The 26,412-nt window shown below is 37.5% G+C and overlaps 2 protein-coding genes and 1 long non-coding RNA gene across 4 annotated transcripts in view; 1 reads left to right on the top strand and 2 right to left on the bottom strand.

Moving 5' to 3' along the window:
• LOC140148067 (uncharacterized) overlaps nt 1-26,412 on the bottom strand; it is a 467,679-nt gene that overhangs the window by 408,687 nt on the left and 32,580 nt on the right. The window lies entirely within an intron of this gene.
• The window catches only part of LOC140148057 (acylamino-acid-releasing enzyme-like), a 60,326-nt gene that overhangs the window by 16,718 nt on the left and 17,196 nt on the right, over nt 1-26,412 (top strand). For both annotated transcript variants that reach the window (XM_072169905.1, XM_072169906.1), the window contains exons 12-15: nt 665-805; nt 2,051-2,105; nt 15,587-15,667; nt 16,300-16,386. In XM_072169905.1, the coding sequence (XP_072026006.1) occupies nt 665-805; nt 2,051-2,105; nt 15,587-15,667; nt 16,300-16,386 (364 nt within the window). The remainder of the gene's footprint in view (nt 1-664; nt 806-2,050; nt 2,106-15,586; nt 15,668-16,299; nt 16,387-26,412) is intronic.
• On the bottom strand, nt 24,085-26,292 carry LOC140147807 (uncharacterized). Its single transcript, XM_072169554.1, has one exon. It carries the CDS (start codon nt 26,254-26,256, stop codon nt 24,085-24,087), a length of 2,172 nt encoding a protein of 723 aa, XP_072025655.1. The 5' UTR covers nt 26,257-26,292.

The following is a 26,412-nucleotide window of genomic DNA, read 5'->3' as shown; positions in this document are numbered from 1 at the left end:
CACATAAGCATGCGCCAGTCATGCATTGTGCAACTTACACACTTCAGCATAAGCATTGCGCCCAACTGCGTGTATGCCATTCTATATCAATACACGGTGTTATGAGTCTTATTTTTTCCGCCTTATATAAACCGAACAAACTGTAGAAAGTACGTCATGATAAAACAGCTGTTTTTTCCTGAATATTATTTTATAAAGCAACATTCTATTTCTATTCCACTTAAAATCCACACTACCCCTGTGGAAAATTGTGAAAATATCTTCCACAGGGGGAGTATTAATTTCAAATGGAATGACCACAATTAGGCAGTTCCATTTGAATTGCATACACCCTTTGAGAACGATTCAACCTGAATCTTCCACTGAGGGAGGGTGAGTTTCAATTGGAGTTGCTAGTGTATTCATTCCATTTGAAATTCATACTCCCCTGTGGAAGATATTTTCAAAATCTTCTACAAGGGTAGTGTGCATTTTAAATGGAATAGCCCATTTTATATGCAGTCAGTGTGTATATGCTTACAGCTCATTATAATTTATTGATAGGATAGACGAATGGACAATGACATTTGCACATCTTGACATCCAAAACAGCATATTATGGGGGTTAGGTAAATGTAAATTGGCCCACAATTTCAAAGAAGTGAGCATTTTCTCTTTTTTTCAGGAAATAGTGATGGTCAATACATCAACGAGGGTAGTGACCAGAGTGACCAATGACCATCAGTATGGTTGCTGGGTTATACTGGACATGTACGATGGGATGATACTAGCTACACGCAACTCGCCTAACACACCACCGCATCTTGTGAGTATACAAGTATATCATGAAGTCAGCCATAGAGCATAAAAATCTGTTACTGTGCAAACAGGTCTTCAAAATTGATGGCATGAAGTAAATCAACATGACAATGCTCATTGCATTGATACAATATGCATTTTTTTTCCAAACAGGCCATATATGATTGGTTAGTTAAGATGTTGTTTTGGCAGGTTTCTTGATACTAAGTGATTATATGCGAAGTGATTATTCAACTTCTTCGCATTCATCATTAAAACACAAATACTCCCAAGCAGATAAATATGACAGTTCTCATCATGCCTTAGTTTTTTCACAATACCAATTGCATTACAACCAAGCCTTAAGGGATGGGGTATTAACGTTTGGACAGTATTTATTGTGGGACATTGAAGCACATCAGACATATCGAATTGCATTCTGAATACGAAGAATGTCCTTCTGATATCAAATAATTTTGATTTTTTGATATTCGCAGTGTAATACACATTTTATGGCAAATGATTAAAAATTGATATTTTTGATATTTAACAGTACTCAAAGTAAACTTTATAAATCTGATGATTTATACTCTAAGTGTATGTAGGGGAATTGAATATTTTGACCTTTCGTATTGAAGATATGGATTTTTTCCCCAAAATACCAAAAAAAATTAGGTCTTTTTAGGAATAATTCCATATCTTCAATATGAAAGGTTAAAATTTTCAATTGATCGTCGGCTTTTCCTCCCAGCTACATACAATTTAAGAATATATCATTAGATTTATAAAATTTACTTATAAAAATTATATAAAATTTGTATTATATCGTGAATTTCAAAAAATGAAAATTATTTGATATCAGAAAGACATTCTTCGTATTCAGAATGCAATTCGATATGTCTGATGTGCTCTCATGTCCCACAAAAAATAATGTTGAAACGCTCAAAACGAACATTCCAGATCCCTTAATGTGAATTACTGGGATGATCAGTAACTAATCTTTCCCTGAAGATGGCTGAGAAAAGAAAATTTATTCCCGGCTGGAAATTTAACCCTGGATCCTGTTTAATAAGCAGACACTCTTACCACTGAGCAATCAAGACTGATGGCATTGAAGCACTAGATATTACTTACAGGCCTTGGAATATAAATTCCCTTATTTCTGCTTCTCTCTTGCAATGATGGATAAATAATGATTAATTCTAGCGAATTAAACATGACAAAGAAGCTACTTAATAGTGCAATGAGCACTAACTAATCTTTGTCTTTGCAGGTACTTGGACAAGTTCCATCGGCAGGTCAAGAACACACCATATCATGGCAGTGTCCATGTATGTAGTTACTCCATTTCCGGAGGTTCTGCGCCCGAGCGCAAAACCTCCAAAACCGGAGGTTCTGCGTATAACGTGCGCAGAAACTCCGTTTTTGGAGGTTTTGCGCATGGACGACAGTGACTATTATTATAGTTAATAAACCACCACAGCGTGCGCAAAACCTCCAAAATCGGAGTTTTGCGCCCGTCGCAAAACCTCCGATATTGGAGTTTTTGCGTATCAAAACTAACATTATAATAAATGTTTAAACATGCTTAACTTCATTACTTTTAGTATACGCAAAACCTCCAAAATCGGAGTTTTTGCGCCCGTCGCAAAACCTCCGATATTGGGTTTTGCGTATCAAAACTAATATTATAATAAATGTTTAAACATGCTTAACTTCATTACTTTTAGTATACGCAAAACCTCCAAAATCGGAGTTTTTGCGCCCGTCGCAAAACCTCCGATATTGGAGGTTTTGCGTATCAAAAGTAATATTATAATAAATGTTTAAACATGCTTAACTTCATTACTTTTAGTATACGCAAAACCTCCAAAATCGGAGTTTTTGCGCCCGTCGCAAAACCTCCGATATTGGAGTTTTGCGTATCAAAAGTAATATTATAATAAATGTTTAAACATGCTTAACTTCATTACTTTTAGTATACGCAAAACCTCCAAAATCGGAGTTTTTATGCGCCCGTCAAAAACCTCCGATATTGGAGTTTTGCGTATCAAAACTAATATTATAATAAATGTTTAAACATGCTTAACTTCATTACTTTTAGTATACGCAAAACCTCCAAAATCGGAGTTTTTGCGCCCGTCGCAAAACCTCCGATATTGGAGTTTTTGCGTATCAAAACTAATATTATAATAAATGTTTAAACATGCTTAACTTCATTACTTTTAGTATACGCAAAACCTCCAAAATCGGAGTTTTTGCGCCCGTCGCAAAACCTCCGATATTGGAGTTTTTGCGTATCAAAAGTAATATGTTTAAACATACTTAACTTCATTACTTTTAGTATACGCAAAACCTCCAAAATCGGAGTTTTTGCGCCCGTCGCAAAACCTCCGATATTGGAGTTTTTGCGTATCAAAACTAATGTTATAAAATTGTTTAAACATGCTTAATCTTAATTACTTTTAGTAATAGTATACGCAAAAACTCCAAAATCGGAAAACCTCCACTTTTTTAAATTGAATATATCGGACCCCTTGAAACGTCGATAATGTATTCAAGTCATTACAATTGAGAAATCTTTTGTCGGTATATGTGATGCAACCTCATTGAAACCTCAATAATATATTCAAGTCATTGCAATTGGGACATCATTTGTCAATGTACGTGTGATCTGCCGACAATAAACACCGCTAATGAGTTTCCTATTCACCTTGGCTTATCTTATAGGAGAGTAAGACGCTCTTTATGGGATTAGCTTATAAGACGCTCTTTATGGCAACAATTATTCCTACTTTACCCAAGGTTATTTAGGATAAGCCAAAGTTTATCGACGTTCTTTTGAATTAGTCATTCATGCAGCACTTTTAAGTTTCATGAAAGTTTTGGCAAATATAAAAAGAAAGGGAAATATTGTTAAGATTTAACCAAAAAATAATGATAAAATAAAGGATAATAAAACATATTTCAAGTTGAATTAAATGGTGGATTTGCGTATCCACACGAATAGCATAATTATATATTTAAACTTCCGAAATGTAATATACTTTTAAACATGCTTAACTTCATTACTTTTAGTATACGCAAAACCTCCAAAATCGGAGTTTTGCGCCCGTCGCAAAACCTCCGATATTGGAGTTTTTGCGTATCAAAACTAATATTATAATAAATGTTTAAACATGCTTAACTTCATTACTTTTAGTATACGCAAAACCTCCAAAATCGGAGTTTTTGCGCCCGTCGCAAAACCTCCGATATTGGAGTTTTTGCGTATCAAAAGTAATATTATAATAAATGTTTAAACATGCTTAACTTCATTACTTTTAGTATACGCAAAACCTCCAAAATCGGAGTTTTTGCGCCCGTCGCAAAACCTCCGATATTGGAGTTTTTGCGTATCAAAACTAATATTATAATAAATGTTTAAACATGCTTAACTTCATTACTTTTAGTATACGCAAAACCTCCAAAATCGGAGTTTTTGCGCCCGTCGCAAAACCTCCGATATTGGAGTTTTGCGTATCAAAACTAATATTATAATAAATGTTTAAACATGCTTAACTTCATTACTTTTAGTATACGCAAAACCTCCAAAATCGGAGTTTTTGCGCCCGTCGCAAAACCTCCGATATTGGAGTTTTTGCGTATCAAAAGTAATATGTTTAAACATACTTAACTTCATTACTTTTAGTATACGCAAAACCTCCAAAATCGGAGATTTTTGCGCCTGTCGCAAAACCTCCGATATTGGAGTTTTTGCGTATCAAAACTAATGTTATAAAATTGTTTAAACATGCTTAATCTTAATTACTTTTAGTAATAGTATACGCAAAAACTCCAAAATCGGAAAACCTCCATTTAATTGAATATATCGGACCCCTTGAAACGTCGATAATGTATTCAAGTCATTACAATTGAGAAATCTTTTGTCGGTATATGTGATGCAACCTCATTGAAACCTCAATAATATATTCAAGTCATTGCAATTGGGACATCATTTGTCAATGTACGTGTGATCTGCCGACAATAAACACCGCTAATGAGTTTCCTATTCACCTTGGCTTATCTTATAGGAGAGTAAGACGCTCTTTATGGGATTAGCTTATAAGACGCTCTTTATGGCAACAATTATTCCTACTTTACCCAAGGTTATTTAGGATAAGCCAAAGTTTATCGACGTTCTTTTGAATTAGTCATTCATGCAGCACTTTTAAGTTTCATGAAAGTTTTGGCAAATATAAAAAGAAAGGGGAAATATTGTTAAGATTTAACCAAAAAAATAATGATAAAATAAAGGATAATAAAACATATTTCAAGTTGAATTAAATGGTGGATTTGCGTATCCACACGAATAGCATAATTATATATTTAAACTTCCGAAATGTAATATACTTTTAAACATGCTTAACTTCATTACTTTTAGTATACGCAAAACCTCCAAAATCGGAGTTCTTGCGCCCGTCGCAAAACCTCCGATATTGGAGTTTTTGCGTATCAAAACTAATATTATAATAAATGTTTAAACATGCTTAACTTCATTTAATTTTACTAGTATATATACGCAAAACCTCCAAAATCGGAGTTTTTGCGCCCGTCGCAATACCTCCGATATTGGAGTTTTTGCGTATCAAAACTAATGTTATAAAATTGTTTAAACATGCTTAATCTTAATTACTTTTAGTATACGCAAAAACTCCAAAATCGGAGTTAAATGTTTAAACATGCTTAACTTCATTACTTTTACTAGTATACGCAAAACCTCCAAAATGTTTTTGCGCCCGTCGCAAAACCTCCGATATTGGAGTTTTTGCGCATCAAACCCTAATATTATAATAAATGTTTAAACATGCTTAACTTCATTACTTTTAGTATACGCAAAACCTCCAAAATCGGAGTTTTTGCGCCCGTCGCAAAACCTCCGATATTGGAGTTTTTGCGTATCAAAACTAATATTATAATAAATGTTTAAACATGCTTAACTTCATTTAATTTTACTAGTATATATACGCAAAACCTCCAAAATCGGAGTTTTTGCGCCCGTCGCAATACCTCCGATATTGGAGTTTTTGCGTATCAAAACTAATGTTATAAAATTGTTTAAACATGCTTAATCTTAATTACTTTTAGTATACGCAAAAAATCCAAAATCGGAGTTAAATGTTTAAACATGCTTAACTTCATTACTTTTACTAGTATACGCAAAACCTCCAAAATGTTTTTGCGCCCGTCGCAAAACCTCCGATATTGGAGTTTTGCGCATCAAACCCTAATATTATTATAAATGTTTAAACATGCTTAACTTCATTACTTTTAGTATACGCAAAACCTCCAAAATCGGAGTTTTTGCGCCCGTCGCAAAACCTCCGATATTGGAGTTTTTGCGTATCAAAACTAATATTATAATAAATGTTTAAACATGCTTAACTTCATTACTTTTAGTATACGCAAAACCTCCAAAATCGGAGTTTTTGCGCCCGTCGCAAAACCTCCGATATTGGAGTTTTTGCGTATCAAAACTAATATTATAATAAATGTTTAAACATGCTTAACTTCATTACTTTTAGTATACGCAAAACCTCCAAAATCGGAGTTTTTGCGCCCGTCGCAAAACCTCCGATATTGGAGTTTTTGCGTATCAAAAGTAATATGTTTAAACATACTTAACTTCATTACTTTTAGTATACGCAAAACCTCCAAAATCGGAGTTTTTGCGCCCGTCGCAAAACCTCCGATATTGGAGTTTTTGCGTATCAAAACTAATGTTATAAAATTGTTTAAACATGCTTAATCTTAATTACTTTTAGTAATAGTATACGCAAAAACTCCAAAATCGGAAAACCTCCACTTTTTTAAATTGAATATATCGGACCCCTTGAAACGTCGATAATGTATTCAAGTCATTACAATTGAGAAATCTTTTGTCGGTATATGTGATGCAACCTCATTGAAACCTCAATAATATATTCAAGTCATTGCAATTGGGACATCATTTGTCAATGTACGTGTGATCTGCCGACAATAAACACCGCTAATGAGTTTCCTATTCACCTTGGCTTATCTTATAGGAGAGTAAGACGCTCTTTATGGGATTAGCTTATAAGACGCTCTTTATGGCAACAATTATTCCTACTTTACCCAAGGTTATTTAGGATAAGCCAAAGTTTATCGACGTTCTTTTGAATTAGTCATTCATGCAGCACTTTTAAGTTTCATGAAAGTTTTGGCAAATATAAAAAGAAAGGGAAATATTGTTAAGATTTAACCAAAAAATAATGATAAAATAAAGGATAATAAAACATATTTCAAGTTGAATTAAATGGTGGATTTGCGTATCCACACGAATAGCATAATTATATATTTAAACTTCCGAAATGTAATATACTTTTAAACATGCTTAACTTCATTACTTTTAGTATACGCAAAACCTCCAAAATCGGAGTTTTTAGTGCGCCCGTCGCAAAACCTCCGATATTGGAGTTTTTGCGTATCAAAACTAATATTATAATAAATGTTTAAACATGCTTAACTTCATTTAATTTTACTAGTATATATACGCAAAACCTCCAAAATCGGAGTTTTTGCGCCCGTCGCAATACCTCCGATATTGGAGTTTTGCGTATCAAAACTAATGTTATAAAATTGTTTAAACATGCTTAATCTTAATTACTTTTAGTATACGCAAAAATCCAAAATCGGAGTTAAATGTTTAAACATGCTTAACTTCATTACTTTTACTAGTATACGCAAAACCTCCAAAATGTTTTTGCGCCCGTCGCAAAACCTCCGATATTGGAGTTTTTGCGCATCAAACCCTAATATTATAATAAACTAGCGGGATGCCCGCGCTTCGCGCGGGTCCCCGCTAGATGAGTAAATGGGAGCGTTCACTAAAACAGGAGGAACTACTGAACAGGTAGAATCATTGAAAAGGTAATCTTTATTTATCTAAACCTGACCCTCCTTAGGCCTATATTTCCTTTTTAGCTATTTACTTTCTTTTGAGTTTCTTCTGGGTCAATTTTGTTCCATTAAAAAAAAAATTGCTGCTTAGCTTGTGATTTCCATGGTTTTTTTTTATTTAGGCCTATGTAACCCCGTTCCCGCGATCCCCTTATTTTCTAAATCTGTTATTGCATTCCCCTTTTAGCTTCATTTGGTGCTTAGCATACTTAGCTTGTGTTATTTATTTAGTTTGCTTTTTCAATTTATATTTCCTGATTGTTTCTTTCTTTCCTATTTTATTCCCGTACCTTTTTTGTCATCGGCCTTGCGTGTATCCTAGCACATGCACTCGCGCGGAATCGCTTGCGTAGATAGACGCGTGGCTTACGCCAAACACATTTGTTTGGATTTGCCTAGCAACTGCGAGATTTGCGCCCGTCGGTACTCCGCGAACCACCGGTACGCGATAGCGCACCGCGAGCACGCGATGCGCACCGCGTGCACGCGTTGGCAAGCCGCGTGCACGCGTTGGCGAGCCGGCTCGCACGCGTTAGCGAGTCACGCACACGCGATAGCGCGCGGACAGAGGACGGACGGACGGACACGCCGTAATTAGTATTAAGATGTTTAAACATGCTTAACTTCATTACTTTTAGTATACGCAAAACCTCCAAAATCGGAGTTTTTGCGCCCGTCGCAAAACCTCCGATATTGGAGTTTTTGCGTATCAAAACTAATATTATAATAAATGTTTAAACATGCTTAACTTCATTTACTTTTACTAGTATATATACGCAAAACCTCCAAAATCGGAGTTTTTGCGCCCGTCGCAATACCTCCGATATTGGAGTTTTTTTGCGTATCAAAACTAATGTTATAAAATTGTTTAAACATGCTTAATCTTAATTACTTTTAGTATACGCAAAAAATCCAAAATCGGAGTTAAATGTTTAAACATGCTTAACTTCATTACTTTTACTAGTATACGCAAAACCTCCAAAATGTTTTTGCGCCCGTCGCAAAACCTCCGATATTGGAGTTTTTGCGCATCAAACCCTAATATTATTATAAATGTTTAAACATGCTTAACTTCATTACTTTTAGTATACGCAAAACCTCCAAAATCGGAGTTTTTGCGCCCGTCGCAAAACCTCCGATATTGGAGTTTTTGCGTATCAAAAGTAATATTATAATAAATGTTTAAACATGCTTAACTTCATTACTTTTAGTATACGCAAAACCTCCAAAATCGGAGTTTTTGCGCCCGTCGCAAAACCTCCGATATTGGAGTTTTTGCGTATCAAAACTAATATTATAATAAATGTTTAAACATGCTTAACTTCATTACTTTTAGTATACGCAAAACCTCCAAAATCGGAGTTTTTGCGCCCGTCGCAAAACCTCCGATATTGGAGTTTTGCGTATCAAAACTAATATTATAATAAATGTTTAAACATGCTTAACTTCATTACTTTTAGTATACGCAAAACCTCCAAAATCGGAGTTTTTGCGCCCGTCGCAAAACCTCCGATATTGGAGTATTAAAACTAATGAAATAAAAATTGTTTAAACCTACTTAACTTCATTACTTTTAGTATACGCAAAACCTCCAAAATCGGAGTTTTTGCGCCCGTCGCAAAACCTCCGATATTGGAGTATTGCGTATCAAAACTAATGTTATAAAATTGTTTAAACATGCTTAATCTTAATTACTTTTAGTAATAGTATACGCAAAACTCCAAAATCGGAAAACCTCCACTTTTTAAATTGAATATATCGGACCCCTTGAAACGTCGATAATGTATTCAAGTCATTACAATTGAGAAATCTTTTGTCGGTATATGTGATGCAACCTCATTGAAACCTCAATAATATATTCAAGTCATTGCAATTGGGACATCATTTGTCAATGTACGTGTGATCTGCCGACAATAAACACCGCTAATGAGTTTCCTATTCACCTTGGCTTATCTTATAGGAGAGTAAGACGCTCTTTATGGGATTAGCTTATAAGACGCTCTTTATGGCAACAATTATTCCTACTTTACCCAAGGTTATTTAGGATAAGCCAAAGTTTATCGACGTTCTTTTGAATTAGTCATTCATGCAGCACTTTTAAGTTTCATGAAAGTTTTGGCAAATATAAAAAGAAAGGGGAAATATTGTTAAGATTTAACCCAAAAAATAATGATAAAATAAAGGATAATAAAACATATTTCAAGTTGAATTAAATGGTGGATTTGCGTATCCACACGAATAGCATAATTATATATTTAAACTTCCGAAATGTAATATACTTTTAAACATGCTTAACTTCATTACTTTTAGTATACGCAAAACCTCCAAAATCGGAGTTTTTGCGCCCGTCGCAAAACCTCCGATATTGGAGTTTTTGCGTATCAAAACTAATATTATAATAAATGTTTAAACATGCTTAACTTCATTTAATTTTACTAGTATATATACGCAAAACCTCCAAAATCGGAGTTTTTGCGCCCGTCGCAATACCTCCGATATTGGAGTTTTTGCGTATCAAAACTAATGTTATAAAATTGTTTAAACATGCTTAATCTTAATTACTTTTAGTATACGCAAAAACTCCAAAATCGGAGTTAAATGTTTAAACATGCTTAACTTCATTACTTTTACTAGTATACGCAAAACCTCCAAAATCGGAGTTTTTGCGCCCGTCGCAAAACCTCCGATATTGGAGTTTTTGCGTATCAAACCTAATATTATAATAAATGTTTAAACATGCTTAACTTCATTACTTTTAGTATACGCAAAACCTCCAAAATCGGAGTTTTTGCGCCCGTCGCAAAACCTCCGATATTGGAGGTTTTTTGCGTATCAAAAGTAATATTATAATAAATGTTTAAACATGCTTAACTTCATTACTTTTAGTATACGCAAAACCTCCAAAATCGGAGTTTTTGCGCCCGTCGCAAAACCTCCGATATTGGAGTTTTTGCGTATCAAAACTAATATTATAATAAATGTTTAAACATGCTTAACTTCATTACTTTTAGTATACGCAAAACCTCCAAAATCGGAGTTTTTGCGCCCGTCGTAAAACCTCCGATATTGGAGTTTTGCGTATCAAAACTAATATTATAATAAATGTTTAAACATGCTTAACTTCATTACTTTTAGTATACGCAAAACCTCCAAAATCGGAGTTTTTGCGCCCGTCGTAAAACCTCCGATATTGGAGTTTTTGCGTATCAAAACTAATATTATAATAAATGTTTAAACATGCTTAACTTCATTACTTTTAGTATACGCAAAACCTCCAAAATCGGAAAACCTCCATTTTTTTAAATTGAATATATCGGACCCCTTGAAACGTCGATAATGTATTCAAGTCATTACAATTGAGAAATCCTTTGTCGGTATATGTGATGCAACCTCATTGAAACCTCAATAATATATTCAAGTCATTGCAATTGGGACATCATTTGTCAATATACGTGTGATCTGCCGACAATAAACATCTATAGGAGAGTAAGACGCTCTTTATGGGATTAGCTTATAAGACGCTCTTTATGGCAACAATTATTCCTACTTTACGCAAGGTTATTTAGGATAAGCCAAAGTTTATCGACGTTCTTTTGAATTAGTTATTCATGCAGCACTTTGAAGTTTCATGAAAGTTTTGGCAAATATAAAAAGAAAGGGGAAATATTGTTAAGATTTCACCAAAAAAATAATGATAAAATAAAGGATAATAAAACAAATTTCAAGTTGAATTAAATGGTGCATTTGCGTATCCACACGAATAGCATAATTATATATTTAAACTTCCGAAATGTAATACTTTTTTCAGTATAGGTGTCTCCTATAGATGTTTTGATCGAATGGGTTGCATTTGTTACACAAAGACAATGATTAATTTTGACTTCTAAATTAGTCTTGCACTTCTGAATTTTGACTTGTCACATCAGAAATTTTATTCTTTTTAGTATATGCAAAACTCTAAAATCGGAGATTTGGCGTTAAGATTTCACCAAAAAATAAAGGGTAATAAAACATATTTCAAGTTGAATTAAGTGCAGTTGTTAATGTTGGAGGATTTGCGTATCCACACGAATAGCATAATTATAACCATAAAACTCCGATAGTAACTATACATACATGATTTGCGCATCAAAACTAATGTTATGATAATTGTTTAAACATGCTAAATCTTAATAACTTTTAGTGTACGCAAAAACTCCAAAATCGGAGTTTTTGCGCCGGTCGCAAAACCTCCGATATTGGAGTTTTTGCGCATCAAAACTAATGTTATAAAATTGTTTAAACATGCTTAATCTTAATTACTTTTAGTATACGCAAAAACTCCAAAATCGGAGTTTTGGCGTCGTTATAAAAATACGCAAAAAATCTGAAATCGGAGTTTTTGCAAAAACTTCGATTTTTGAGGATTTGTGCATCATAATACTACCGAAAAACTTACAACATAGCTATCTATGCTTACAAATAGTGTTTTAGATTAAATTTATTTCATGTTATGTTATAATAAATGTTTAAAAAAATCGACATTTCGAAAAGTATAAATTTTCTTTTTCAAGGAATAAAATTTGAGACCTGCTCTCAATTATAGTGGAGACCATCTCTGATCATAAAAAGAAAAAGATAGAAAGCTGCATTGTCTGAAACATTGATCATGCAGCAAAAAATAAAATAAATCTAAATAACAGTGAAGGATTGAATGGGTTGGGGCAAGTGTGAAAACCATAACAGCAGGTAAAGTATGGAGAGAAAAAAAGACAGGCACAAAATACTTATGGTAGGCCAAGCAGTTCACAAAGAGAGATAGAGAGGGAGAGGGGCGGGGGAGGGGTGATCGAATGGGTTGTTTGTTTGTTAATTCGAACCGGTATACAAAACCCAACTTTTATCTTAGCTGACAATATTCATATTTGTTGATAGTTGATAATTATGCATTTTTTATGTCAGATTCAGTTTCTACACAAAAATGAAATGCCCTTTTGCGTATACTAAAAGTAATTAAGATTAAGCATGTTTAAAAGTATTACATTTCGGAAGTTTAAATATTATTATGCTATTCGTGTGGATACGCAAATCCACCATTTAATTCAACTTGAAATATGTTTTATTATCCTTTATTTTATCATTATTTTTTGGTGAAATCTTAACAATATTTCCTATTTCTTTTAAATTTGCCAAAACTTTCATGAAACTTAAAAGTGTTGCATGAATAACTAATTCAAAAGAACATCGATAAACTTTGGCTTATCCTAAATAACTTTGGGTAAAGTAGGAATAATTGTTGCCATAAAGAGCGTCTTAAAAGCTAATCCCATAAAGAGCGTCTTACTCTCCTATAAGATAAGCCAAGGTGAATAGGAAACTTATTAGCGGTGTTTATTGCTTATCGACGTTTCAAGGGGTCCGATATATTCAATACCAGGTCTGTCACCCCCACAAAAAAAAAATCTCATCCGATTTTGGAGTATTTGCGTATATACTAAAAAAATTGAGGTTGTCCGATTTTGGAGTTAAGGGCTGGGGTATGAACGTGTGGACAGTATTTATTTTGGGACATTAGAGCACATCAGACATCGAATTGCATTCTGAATACGAAGAATGTCATTCTGATATCAAATAATTTTGATTTTTTGAATTTCGCAATTTAATACACATTTTATGGCAAATCATTAAAAATTGATATTTTTGATATTTAACAGTACTTGAAGTAAACTTTATAAATCTGATGATTTATATTAAGTGTATGTAGGTGGGATGAAAAGCCGACGATCAATTGAAATTTTGACCTTTCGTATTGAAGATATGGAATTTTTCCCAAAACACCAAAAAAATTAGGTCTTTTGGGGAAAAAATCCATATCTTCAATATGAAAGGTCAAAATTTTCAATTGACCGTCGGCTTTTCCTCCTGCTACATACACTTTAAGAATATATCATTAGATTTATATAATTTACTTCGAGGACTGTCATATATCAAAAATTTGAAAAATATCAAATTTTTATAATTTGTCATAAAATTTATATTATATTGTGATTTTCAAAAAATGAAAATTATTTGATATCAGAAAGACATTCTGCGTATTCAGAATGCAATTCGATAGGTCTGAGGTGCTCTCATGTCCCACAAAAAATACTGTCGAAACGCCATAAACGCTCATTCTAGATCCCTTAAACAATTTTTATAACATTAGTTTTGATACGCAAAAACTCCAATATCGGAGGTTTTGCGACGGGCGCAAAAACTCCGATTTTGGAGTTTTTGCGTATACAAAAAATGCTACTCCTTCCACAAATTACATGTGATGATGACATGGTTAAGTCATGTGACTCAACTTTAGTCAGTGTCTATAGGGTGGTCACAGATAAGGGGTCAAAGGTCATTGCAATAATATCGGAGGTTTTGCGACGGGCGCAAAAACTCCGATTTTGGAGGTTTTGCGTATACTAAAAGTAATGAAGTTAAGCATGTTTAAACATTTATTATAATATTAGTTTTGATACGCAAAAACTCCAATATCGGAGGTTTTAGGACGGGCGCAAAAACTCCGATTTTGGAGGTTTTGCGTATACTAAAAGTAATGAAGTTAAGCATGTTTAAACATTTATTATAATATTAGTTTTGATACGAAAAAACTCCAATATCGGAGGTTTTGCGACGGGCGCAAAAACTCCGATTTTGGAGGTTTTGCGTATACTAAAAGTAATGAAGTTAAGCATGTTTAAACATTTATTATAATGTTAGTTTTGATACGCAAAAACTCCAATATCGGATGTTTTGCGACGGGCGCAAAAACTCCGATTTTGGAGGTTTTGCGTATACTAAAAGTAATGAAGTTAAGCATGTTTAAACATTTATTATAATGTTAGTTTTGATACGCAAAACTCCAATATCGGAGGTTTTAGACGGGCGCAAAAACTCCGATTTTGGAGTTTTTGCGTATACTAAATGTAATGAAGTTAAGCATGTTTAAACATTTATTATAATATTAGTTTTGATACGCAAAAACTCCAATATCGGAGGTTTTATGCGACGGGCGCAAAAACTCCGATTTTGGAGGTTTTGCGTATACTAAAAGTAATGAAGTTAAGCATGTTTAAACATTTATTATAATGTTAGTTTTGATACGCAAAAACTCCAATATCGGAGGTTTTGCGACGGGCGCAAAAACTCCAATTTTGGAGTTTTTGCGTATACTAAAAGTAATGAAGTTAAGCATGTTTAAACATTTATTATAATATTAGTTTTGATACGCAAAAACTCCAATATCGGAGGTTTTGGAACGGGCGCAAAAACTCCGATTTTGGAGGTTTTGCGTATACTAAAAGTAATGAAGTTAAGCATGTTTAAACATTTATTAGAATGTTAGTTTTGATACGCAAAAACTCCAATATCGGAGGTTTTGCGACGGGCGCAAAAACTCCAATTTTGGAGTTTTTGCGTATACTAAAAGTAATGAAGTTAAGCATGTTTAAACATTTATTATAATATTAGTTTTGATACGCAAAAACTCCAATATCGGAGGTTTTGCGACGGGCGCAAAAACTCCGATTTTGGAGGTTTTGCGTATACTAAAAGTAATGAAGTTAAGCATGTTTAAACATTTATTATAATGTTAGTTTTGATACGCAAAAACTCCAATATCGGAGGTTTTGCGACGGGCGCAAAAACTCCGATTTTGGAGGTTTTGCGCACGCTGTGGTGGTTTATTAACTATAATAATAGTCACTGTCGTCCATGCGCAAAACCTCCCAAAACGGAGTTTCTGCGCACGTTATACGCAGAACCTCCGGTTTTGGAGGTTTTGCGCTCGGGCGCAGAACCTCCGGAAATGGAGTAACTTCATACCTCCAGTGTCTTGATAGTCAACCTCTTGCATATAATGACATCTCATGGGAAATAGTGGTGTGTCAAGGAGAACCATCAAAGGAGGGATCAGGTAGGTACAATCAGGTCTTCTATATCACAAATATTGTGGAACCACTGGTTTAGGAATTCCTAATGAGGAAGAATTGGGGACAACCTTACTGCTTGAGTAATCAATAGTCTTCTTCACACACAACTTGGCAACTTGATACTTATGGTTAACATATATTTTTTTTTGGAATTAGGAATTGGGAACAATCCATCAATTAACATTTGTCAGTTTGACAACATGATCAGTCAGATAGATGAAGGAACAGGTCTTACTTGTTTTACCATCCAATTCAAAAGTGATGATAACATTTTAAGTAACAAAAATATTGCATTCTCAAACACGAGCCTGCAGGCATAATGAGTTGCTCTGTACAAGTTTGAGTGTAAAGCGTGTTGAATTGCGCAGCATCAAGAGCAAGAGATAACATGTCTGTTTATGGAAATTTTATTTTGAACCTTTGATCATGTTCATGTAGATGATTTCAGAATATGTTTACTTTAACCTTCAAAAACCTTTCTTCCTTTGGTGAATATGTATTATGAATATCCAACAGATTGGTCCAATATGTTGTCAGCCTTTCGCCATCTTGTGTGTACAAATTGATGTGTTCTTTTAATATAGGATTAATAATTATTTTCCCAATTTGTGTACAGGTGCAGATGTTTTGGAATATGAATGTATATTATTGAAGCCATCACAGATTGAAGATAAGAAACCTCCGCTGATTGTCTTTCCACATGGTAAGTAAAATGTAGTTATATGTTATAATGATAATAATTGTAAAATTGTTGCCAGGACTTGAGATAAATATTGTAAGTCATCGCACGATGGTGTATCCAATACATGTACCACCAGACATTAATTATCAGGCATTTAGTTGGAAATGAGCAGAGTAATGCTGGTTGGTGATGTGCAAATAGGGGAAATCTTTCGCCAGTCTGGTTCAGTTCAGTCCAGTTCAGTTTTATTTCATCAAAAATTTCAACAATACAATTAATTACAATGGTTATAAAAGCTTTTACAAACACTGGTTAACATGGTGAAACATGATGAAAATGATGAGGATACTACTGAAATGCAGAGAACACCAATCTTATTGTTGGCTTCCATAACCCATGATGAAGACTTGTGGTACCACAGGCAGTAAAGTAAGATAGTTGCAAAATGAACAGTTCATTTACCCCCATACAAAATAAAGCTCAGTATGCACCGAATTTGCAAATCATCTGTCGGAGTAAACTCCTTTTTATTTGTAACCCCAATTGGGGCCCGGTAAGTTACGGGGCCCTCCCGAATGCATATACAATTTTGTAATCCAACTTCTCTCAGAGAAGTTTACATCAATTTTTATTTACCCGTAAGTTACGGGGCCACTCGGGAAATTCCAACCCTTCCCTACATTACTCCCGTAAGGTACGGGGCCCTTCCGAATGCATATACAATTTTGTAATCCAACTTCTCTCAGAGAAGTTTACATCAATTTTTCTTTACCCGTAAGTTACGGGGCCACTCCCGGGAAATTCCCGAACCCTTCCCTACATTACTCCCCGTAAGGTACGAGGCCCTCCCGGGATTTCCCGAGCTCTTCCTATATACAAAGTGTAAGTTTATTGCATTCATCATTTTATGAATTATTTTGAACCCATTTAAATGCCAAAACCTCGAGGGGCAAGTACATAATATCCACCCATTTTGGATGAAATTCCTGGCCCTGGCCGATTTTCCGCCAAACAAGTTTCTGGCACAGGAACTTGACCCACCCCCCCTTTTTTTTTTTTTTTTTTTTTCACAGTTGAAATTAAATTTGTCGAAACGTTTAATTTCAATTCCTTTTTGGTTATTATCCTCTTAAAATGTCTTAATAAAATTCTTATTACGACATTTATTCCAGAAGAACCCAATCATGGTAGCAGCGGGCTACGAAAACTCAAAACCCTTTATAATTTTTATTTTCGGGAGAAAATGAGAACGTAGGATGACCCCTGGCTTACTACCCCATGTCAACCTGGGATTGAATTTCTTCCCACCCCCTTCTACTTCCCTCAGGACAATCATACATCGCCTGTGTATGTACCGATCCTCACGTTTTTGAGACGACCAGGAGGAACTTAAGGTTAGCCTCTTTTACGGTACCAACAAATTTTCCACGTATACCAGGGACTGTCTTTTCAGACTTTGAAGCAGAGCATTAAAACCATGTAGCTCTTCTAGAGCTCTTGAAAGGAGCTATTTAGAGCATTAACACAGCCGGCAAGGAGAGCATGGCCAGCCAAGGAGAGCTAAATTCACTCTTAAACTAGATTAAAGGAAAGCCGCAGAGAGTGATTGCTCTTGCTTCCGTCAAAAGCCAGTCCCTGGATGCGATTTATATAATGATTTTCTGCACGCATTAAAGTGTTATTTTCCAATAGTATGTTGCTTTAGCTAAGCAATTTATGTTTTTACTTCAATTGTAAAAGATCTAAAGATATTGATGAATTTTTAATAAGGTGGTACAATTTGGCCGGATGGGGGGTAACCTGCTGCCTCTGGGTGTACGTCTAAGTACACCATTGCATTGGACAGATTTTGCCTGAACATCAATTCCCCCATCCGGTCAAGGTGCACATCATCCTTGAAAATGCCTTCTGCATGAGGAATAATCAGATGAGAGTGTTTGACCGCATATGCGTTCCCCAACTCCTTGCATACTTTGCGCGCATACTTGTTGAGATTTTCAGTACAACGCTTCCCGCACCCCTGCTTATCCTCCCCCACATAATTTTTCCTCAAGAGAATATCAGACCATATTATGCGTGTCTCGGGCAGAATTTCCCTTATACCCTTTAGTGTTTCCTCTACTCTATATCTAATGTCCCCTAGACTAGTTTTGAAGATATCATTTGTACCCAAATGCAGAATCAAGGTCGTCGGATATTCGAAACGATTCAAGTATCTTCTCAGTCGGTCCGACACCGCATAAAGCCGTCCCCCGCCAAGACCTTTCCACTTCATGATACCGCCCCCATGTAATTGGGGTTCACCTTCCCCAGCCCGTCGAATGATGCTATCCCCCATAACAAGCGTTCGCGTCTGACCTGTAGATGACAAAATAAAAAAGTGGGAATCCCAAGCTTGCAACAGGCTTGATGCCGGTTGCAAGCTTGGGATCAAGTAATTAATCGATTGGATTGGACTGATTGTTTTCAGGAAAATTTCCTGTCGGACGTGACACTCTAAATATTTCTTATTAGTCACCCTTCCATTTTTAATATTCGTACCCCTGCTTTTTAGTCCTGCTCAACGCCCTTCCTGCCCGTAATTTACGCACTTGGAAGTTGCGTCCAATGTAACTGGCATTAGTTGATGCCGGTTGCAAACTTGGGATTGAAAACAATTGGATTGGACTGATTCTTGAAGGTCTGACATTTTTAATCTTTCTTTATTATTGCGCCTTCTATTTTCTTACGCTTGCTTTCAGTCTGTCTTGTCTGCGCCTCTTGCCCGTAATTACGCGCTAGGAACTGCATAAGATTAATGTTAGCCTGTGTTGCAGACTCCAGCAAAATTTTTTAAATACATGTATATATATTATATATATATAGGCGTAAGAAATTTGAATAGACGACAACGTAGCTGAGTAACATTAACTTTAATTCCAAGCTTTCGCCCTCAGGGCTTCATCAAGGCATAGGCAAACTGTTAAATGAATAAACAGAGAGAGGATACATAAATACCAGGCAATAAGTCCCTACATTACAAGAAAATATTATACAATCAAAAACCTGAGCAGACCAGAAACAATGTTCATGTATAAAGATTATACAGAAAAGGTATTATATTACAAACTGATGATGCAAAAATTGCAAAATTCTGATGCTATGATGTATAAAGTCAACAATAAAAAACATAATGGGTATGGGAATATTATAAAAACCAAAGCAAAACCTTAACTTACCGAGAGAGGAGATGCTAGATGTAAAGTATGTGTGCTGGTTACGGAAAGACAATGATCAATGTGGAACAAGAACAAAGACAAAAACAGGGCGAAAAAAGAAATGAGGGCGTAACGGCCAAACCAAAAGTGAGGGCGAATTACGTAAAAAGTCCGAGGCTGAAAAAAGTAGGGCACTGGAGTACCGACGCGTTATGAAAAACAAAATTAATAGGCCTATAATTAAGATTCGGCGTTGATACCGTGGGGTTTTAAGGTGTGTAGTTTAGCTATCCAGTATTACTCGCGATAGCGGATTATGGTTTCAAGGTGGTTGTGGATAGACTCGATGCCCATGATGGTAACATTGGAGACTGAATGACCGGGTGAGTTAAAATGATGCACATAGGGGAGTTTCTTTTTGTTGAGTCTAATATCAGATTTGGTACCGTAAAGCGGGTGTACAACTTGTTGGTGGTTTTGCCGACATATTGAAGTTTACAGTTGTTACAAGTAATGAGATAGATGACCCATTCAGACTTACAGTGAATCTTTGTTGTTATGGGGAAAGATTCACCGGTCACAGAACTTGTGAATTTGGTGGCTTCTGTCATGAATGGGCATACTGAGCATCTCTTGGCGGCGCATTTGGTACTGCCGGCGGTTACTTTGTCGTGGGTGGGGCGTAATTTGGATGAAACAGTAAGGTCCCGTAAGTTCCGTGGGCGGCGGAACGCCAAGATGGGGGGAGTTGGAAAGATCTGTTTTAATCTGTCATCGGCGTCTAATATGTGGAGGTGGCGGGATATTATGGAGCGAATGTTGTTGAAAGCAGGGTTGTAAGTGGTGACTAGTGGAACGCGGTCCATTTTCTTTTTGGGTTTGTACGTGAGAAGTGATTTGCGATCCTGTTGTTTGGCCTTCCCGATTTGTTTGTCGATTGTATTGGGGTCATAAGCGCGTTTAAGTAGGTTGGATTTGAGGTTGTTCAGGTGACGATCTTCTTCTTCAGGATCTGAGCAGATACGACGGACTCTAAGGGCCTGGCTATATGGGATACCGGAGAATGTATGGGGAGGGTGGCAAGATGAAGGGAGAAGATAAGTGTGTTTATCCGTGGGTTTGCTGTAAAGGGAAGTCTGAATATGGCCCTGTTTGAGAATAGTTAAAGTGTCTAGAAAGGGGACTTGGGTGGGCGAGGACTCAAAAGTGAATTTAATCGTTGGGTGGGAGGTGTTGAGGTGAGATTTGAATGCCTCGAGATTGTCCACCCCGGATGTCCATAGGAAGTGGGCGTCATTAATGAATCTGACCCACGATCCTTCCAGGGGTTTGGTGGTGGCAGTGTCAAGAAGTCTGGCTTCCAGAGAGCCCATAAATAAGTTAGCCGCTGAGGGCGCTACACGAGTTCCCATCCGTATGCCAAGGATCTGGTTGTAGAATTGACTGTTGAATTCAAAGCTGTTGAGGGTCATCACCAGTTCAAGGAGACGGATTAGGTCTACTGTAGGAGGGGATTTGTTCCGACGGGTATGGAGGTATTGTTGGCAGGCACGAAGAGCTTCATTATGGTTGATGTTTGTGTAAAGAGCTGTGACATCCGCAGAAACTAAAAGGGTGTTGTCTGGGAGGGAGCATTTTCATTGAGGGTGTTGATGTGTTTTATGAAGTCCGTAGTGTCTTGTATGTATGAGGGAAGAGATTCAACGAGGGGGCGTAAGTGGTAATCGACGAATCTGGAGATTTGTTTAGTGGGACAAGAACATCCACTAACAATCGGGCGACCTGGATTGTTGGCTTTATGAACTTTAGGAAGCATGTAGAATTGAGGGCATTTCACGTTCCTGGAATCCGGAGTAATGACTCACGAGCACTTGATCGTCAAGATCAAGTTTGGAGAGGGTGGTCTGGACAGCCTTCGTGTTTTTAAGAGTAGGATCAGATCGGATTTTTTTGTAAGAATTAGTATCATTTAATTGACGCAAGCCCTCTTCTATATAGGAAGATCTATCGAGAACTACAACTGCCGAACCTTTATCAGCGGGTTTAATGATTACGTTGCTGTTATTACGTAAATCTCTAAGAGCCTGACGTTCATTTTTTGTGAGGTTGTCGACATATCTGTTCATTTGGATTTTCTTGATATCAGCAGAGACATTATCCAAGAAACTTTCAAGAAGATGGTTACGTTTAGGAGGATTCCATGTACTCTTGGGCTTAAAGGGATTATCCGACCACTCCGTTTGTTCTTTGTCGTGAAAGAACTCCTTAAGTCTCATTCTTCTGTTGAAATTGTCAAGGTCTTGGTTTAGTTCGAGGGTGTTGATACAACGAGGAGTTGGACAGAAACCAAGGCCTTTAGAGAGAAGATCAATCTCTGCTTGGGAGAGCATAACAGAAGAAAGGTTGATGATGGAATCAGACTTGGGGGCGGAGAGGGGCACCCATGGAGTTAGGTGAAGTGGTAGTGTCGATCATAGAATTAGGCCTACTGGTGGGGGGTGGAGAATAATTAAGGTGGTCTGCACCTTCACTATCGGCGTTAATCGGTGTGTCGATACCGTCGGTGGCGGTATTGGGTGACTGATAAGTATTCGAGTGACTGATAGTATCAGACATATGAGTATTCGAAACAGCGTCAAAAATCAATGTATCGTTGGTATGTAACATGCTTGGGTCGGAGTAATCGAACGAATCCGCGTAATGGGTTGTATGTCGGAGTAATCGAACGAATCCGCGTAATGGGTTGTATTCAGCATGACCAAATTGATAGATATATATATCCTTCAGCATGTGACCAAATTGATATATATATATATATGTGTGTATGCATGTATAACCATGAACTACACTTAACCTACTCAACCTCCCCCGCCTTAAACATGTACCAGTGTATATGCTCCCTGTAATTTACACAAGAGCAAGCCCACCTGTAATTTACATCATGGGTTAATGCACGACAGCTGTCCACACTTTTACCTCAAAATCCTTCTTTTTAAACCCATCCCTTATTCGCTTAAGTCTAACTGACTGTTTTTGATTTCAAAATCCTCACACAAAAGAAATAAGATGATTTGGCCGGATATATGATTTGTAAGCTGAGGAGCTCCATCTACCCATGCCTTTAATTTGCTCATCGGTTAACCCGCAAATAGATGCCGATGTGGCGGCTCCTATTCTAAAACTATGAGATGAAAAGGGGTGTGGCGGCAAGCCTATAATCTTCACCCCTTCCTTCAGCATGTGACCAAATTGATAAGCTGTAAGGACGTCTCCCCCAAAATGTATGAAGAAGGGCCCCTCCTTTGGCGGCCTAATACTCATATATTCTGACACCGCTTTTACCGGACATAAGCTGGAATCCTTATATTGGCTAATTTCAATAATGGTTGATTTACCAGCCTGATCAGTTTTTGAAAACCTTAATACCACCCTTAAAATGGTTTGATCTTCATGGCATACGGATACGTCCTGTACCCCGATAGGCCTGTCCTTATGCCCTTGTTTACTCTGGCATGTAAACTCGCTAACTCGCAAAAACCCAAAGAAAGCCAATACAAAGGCTGCCTTAAATAAGGCTGCTTCATAGGATGATTTACATATGGACGGTAAAATACCCACCAACCTACTAAGAACCGGAAAAGTAATTGGTTGCCTGCTGTCCTGACTTGGATTGAGGCGCTTGTATCCAGTCTTCATTTTGCTAACAATAAAACTTTTCCATGGATCTTCCCAATTATGCAATTTGTGAACATATGATATGGCCGAAATGTAGGTACTCACGGAAGAGGGGGCCAGACCTTTAATACTCAAAAATGATATATATGCCACAATATGTCGCACACTTGCTGGCCATACATCCTCTAAGCCCCAACCCTTCCTAAACCCTATAAATTCATCAATTGCCCTAATGTAGGCGCTTCGTGTATTGCCTGCCATTGATGCTTTAAGAAGTTCTTGTGATCTAGCGTCTAAAGCCTCCAAAGAAATTCGGGTACCTGAGCCCCTCTCGCCTGAGCCGCTGGAGCCTCCCTCCGAAAGCGCAGCATCTGGAAACGAGATAATGCATCTGCGATGTTATTCTCTTTCCCTGGAATATGCTTGGCCGTGAATGCCAAATTCAGCTATAAGCATTGCAGGACCAAAAAGCGCACTAGCTTCATAATCTTGGGGCACTTTGACGTTAGCCTATTGACTATTGTTACAACTGCTTGGTTGTCAGACCTTAGGATAATACGCTTCCCTTCCAACAACTTCCCCCACAGCACAATTGATACCACTATCGGAAACAATTCCAACCATGCTATCGATTTGCTTTGTTCACCTTCCCGTAATTTTGGCCACTTCCCTTGGAACCACCTCCCCTGAAAAAATCCTCCAAATCCCACTTCTCCGCTTGCGTCAGTAAAAAGCTGCAGATCACGTGCACCTGACCATCTCTGCTCGGGAATAATGGACACCCCGTTGAATTCTCGCAAAAAAACAAGCCACATCTGCAAATCGCTTTTTGCCCCCGCTGATAGCCTTATTTTGTGCCAAGATTTTTTTTGGCACCGCACGTCAAGTTTATCAGCCTCACGAATGAATGGTCTTCCGGTGCTATAGCTTTGCATACAAAGGATAATGAGCCAATTAGTGATTGCAACTCCTTCAGAGTCAGTTTTGTTGCCTGTATTGCTTTCTCTACTTTGGTTATAATTGCCTGAATCTTCTCTTGAGGAATGGATACTACCTGCTCAATTGAATCTATTTGCAATCCTAGGTATACAATTTTTGTTGTGGGTCCCACTGACTTATCTTTTGCTAGGGGCACCCCTAACTTATCGCATACCTTTTCAAAGGACTCTACTAGTTTATAACATGAAGATTCCTCAGAAACCAGGAGAAAATCGTCTGCAAAATGAACTATATTTTCTGTGGCCGCTGCTGATTTTGCCGCCCATTCTAGAAAGGTTGAGAAAGTCTCAAATAAGGCTGGTGAACAGGAAGCTCCCATTGGCAGGGCCTTATCTACATAATAATCGTCCCCAATCTTCATCCCCAATAAGCCAAAATCATCAGGATGCACTGGCAACAATCTAAATGCTGATTCTATGTCTGCCTTTGCCATCATTGCCCCTTTTCCTACCCTCACCACAACATTGACTGCTACATCAAATTTGGTATATTCTACCGCACAATATGCCCTATCGATCCCATCATTAATGGACCCCTCGTCTGGATATGATAAATGTTGAATCATCCTATATTTCCCGGGTTCTGCCTTGGGCACCAGCCCCACAGGTGACACAATGAGGTTTGATAAAGGCCTTTGCTTGAAAGGGCCTGCTATTCGCCCCAGTCGGACTTCTTTGTCTATTTTTTCCAAGACTTTGTCATGCAGATCTGCAACTGATTTCAAATTAGGTGACTCTCTTGTAACCCGTTCCCCCATATATCCCAACCTAAACCCGTTAGAGAAACCTTCCCTAAGTAGTACTGCGGCTTGCTTTTTGGGGTATAAGTCCAACAAAGGCGTTAGCGCTGTTAACTTAATTGGCGATTCATATTTACGACACAAGCATAAATTCCTATGAAAACACTGTGAACTACTACGGGTTGTTGCCTGGTTTACCTGCTTTCGCACAATTTCGTGCCCCATGTCCCGACTCGTTGCAGCGGCTGCATTTGTGCAAAAATTTGCACTGTGCCCTGGGACATCCCGTGCCATTGTAGCTGAAGCACAAGCCGGCCGCGACTGCGATTCTTGACCACCCCGTACTCTTTTGGTCTTGTCTGCCCCCATTTTGAAATCTTCCTTGCGATTGGACTCGAAAACTCCCCTGCGTTGAGGCTCGAAAGTTTCCAGCCTCGCATTCTTTCCTAACCCTCCCTTAAACGAGGCGCCAGTGTTTCCAGTTTGTCCCGCCCTAAATGCCTGCACTGGCAGTTTGGGTGTGGTCACATAAAAGCTCCACAATTCCCCATCAATTATAGCCCATGACCTCTGTGGATGGGACTGTTGCCGCATCCTGAATTGAATGTCATATGACCGCCACCCATACCCCGCATGACGTGTGGCTGCAGTCCTCACAATATTTGCATACTTTAGCATTTCCTGTGCTCTGTGTGGATGTGCCCGCAGATACACTGCTGCGTACGTGAGGAAAACTGAGGTCCATGTGTGGATAGAATTAATTGGTCGCTTTGCTCTGTGGTCATACCAAACTACCTTGCCCGTTTCATTCACCGACAACATTACCTCTTTCTTTTCATCCCCCATGGATTCACTTTTGGCTAACATGACCCCGAAATCTACATATTCCCCGTTCACTATTTTTGTTGTGATTGTTTGAGGCAAACCCACCCCTAATGGGCTGCAAACGGATGACAATGGGTCTATTATCGGGAAGGACACCATTGGTGGTTCTAAACCCATGCCTGTCATACCTATACCTAATCCACTACTTGCCGTTACCGTAGTAGGGAAAGCGCTGGCATTGCTAGTTGATGCCATAAACCCCATTGAACCCAATGCACCCTGTATATTTGCAGTCGTGACTGGTGGTACCAGTACGCTGCTATCGCTAGCTCTAGAGCGACTCGTACTATTCATAAGCCCCCAACCCGTCCTAGGTTGACCCTCGGTAACTGCCTGACCAATTAAACTTGTACTCGTGGCAGAATTTGAGCTTGAACTCGCCATATTTATAGGCATTATTTGATTTTGACCCCGATTGTGAACATTCAACTCACCCGGCATTCCCCGCAGCAGATTTTCCCCGATGGAACTGGTATCGCTGGCGGTTGCTCAGCTCGTCCCGCCGCTTCCGGCACTTGGTTGGGTTGGTTTAAAACATAACTTCCCGCTCCC

Source organism: Amphiura filiformis, chromosome 3, assembly GCF_039555335.1.
Source record: "Amphiura filiformis chromosome 3, Afil_fr2py, whole genome shotgun sequence".
Classification (NCBI taxonomy): domain Eukaryota; kingdom Metazoa; phylum Echinodermata; class Ophiuroidea; order Amphilepidida; family Amphiuridae; genus Amphiura; species Amphiura filiformis.
The sequence above is the reverse complement of the archived record's forward strand: the minus strand, read 5'-3'. Positions and strand labels throughout refer to the sequence as shown.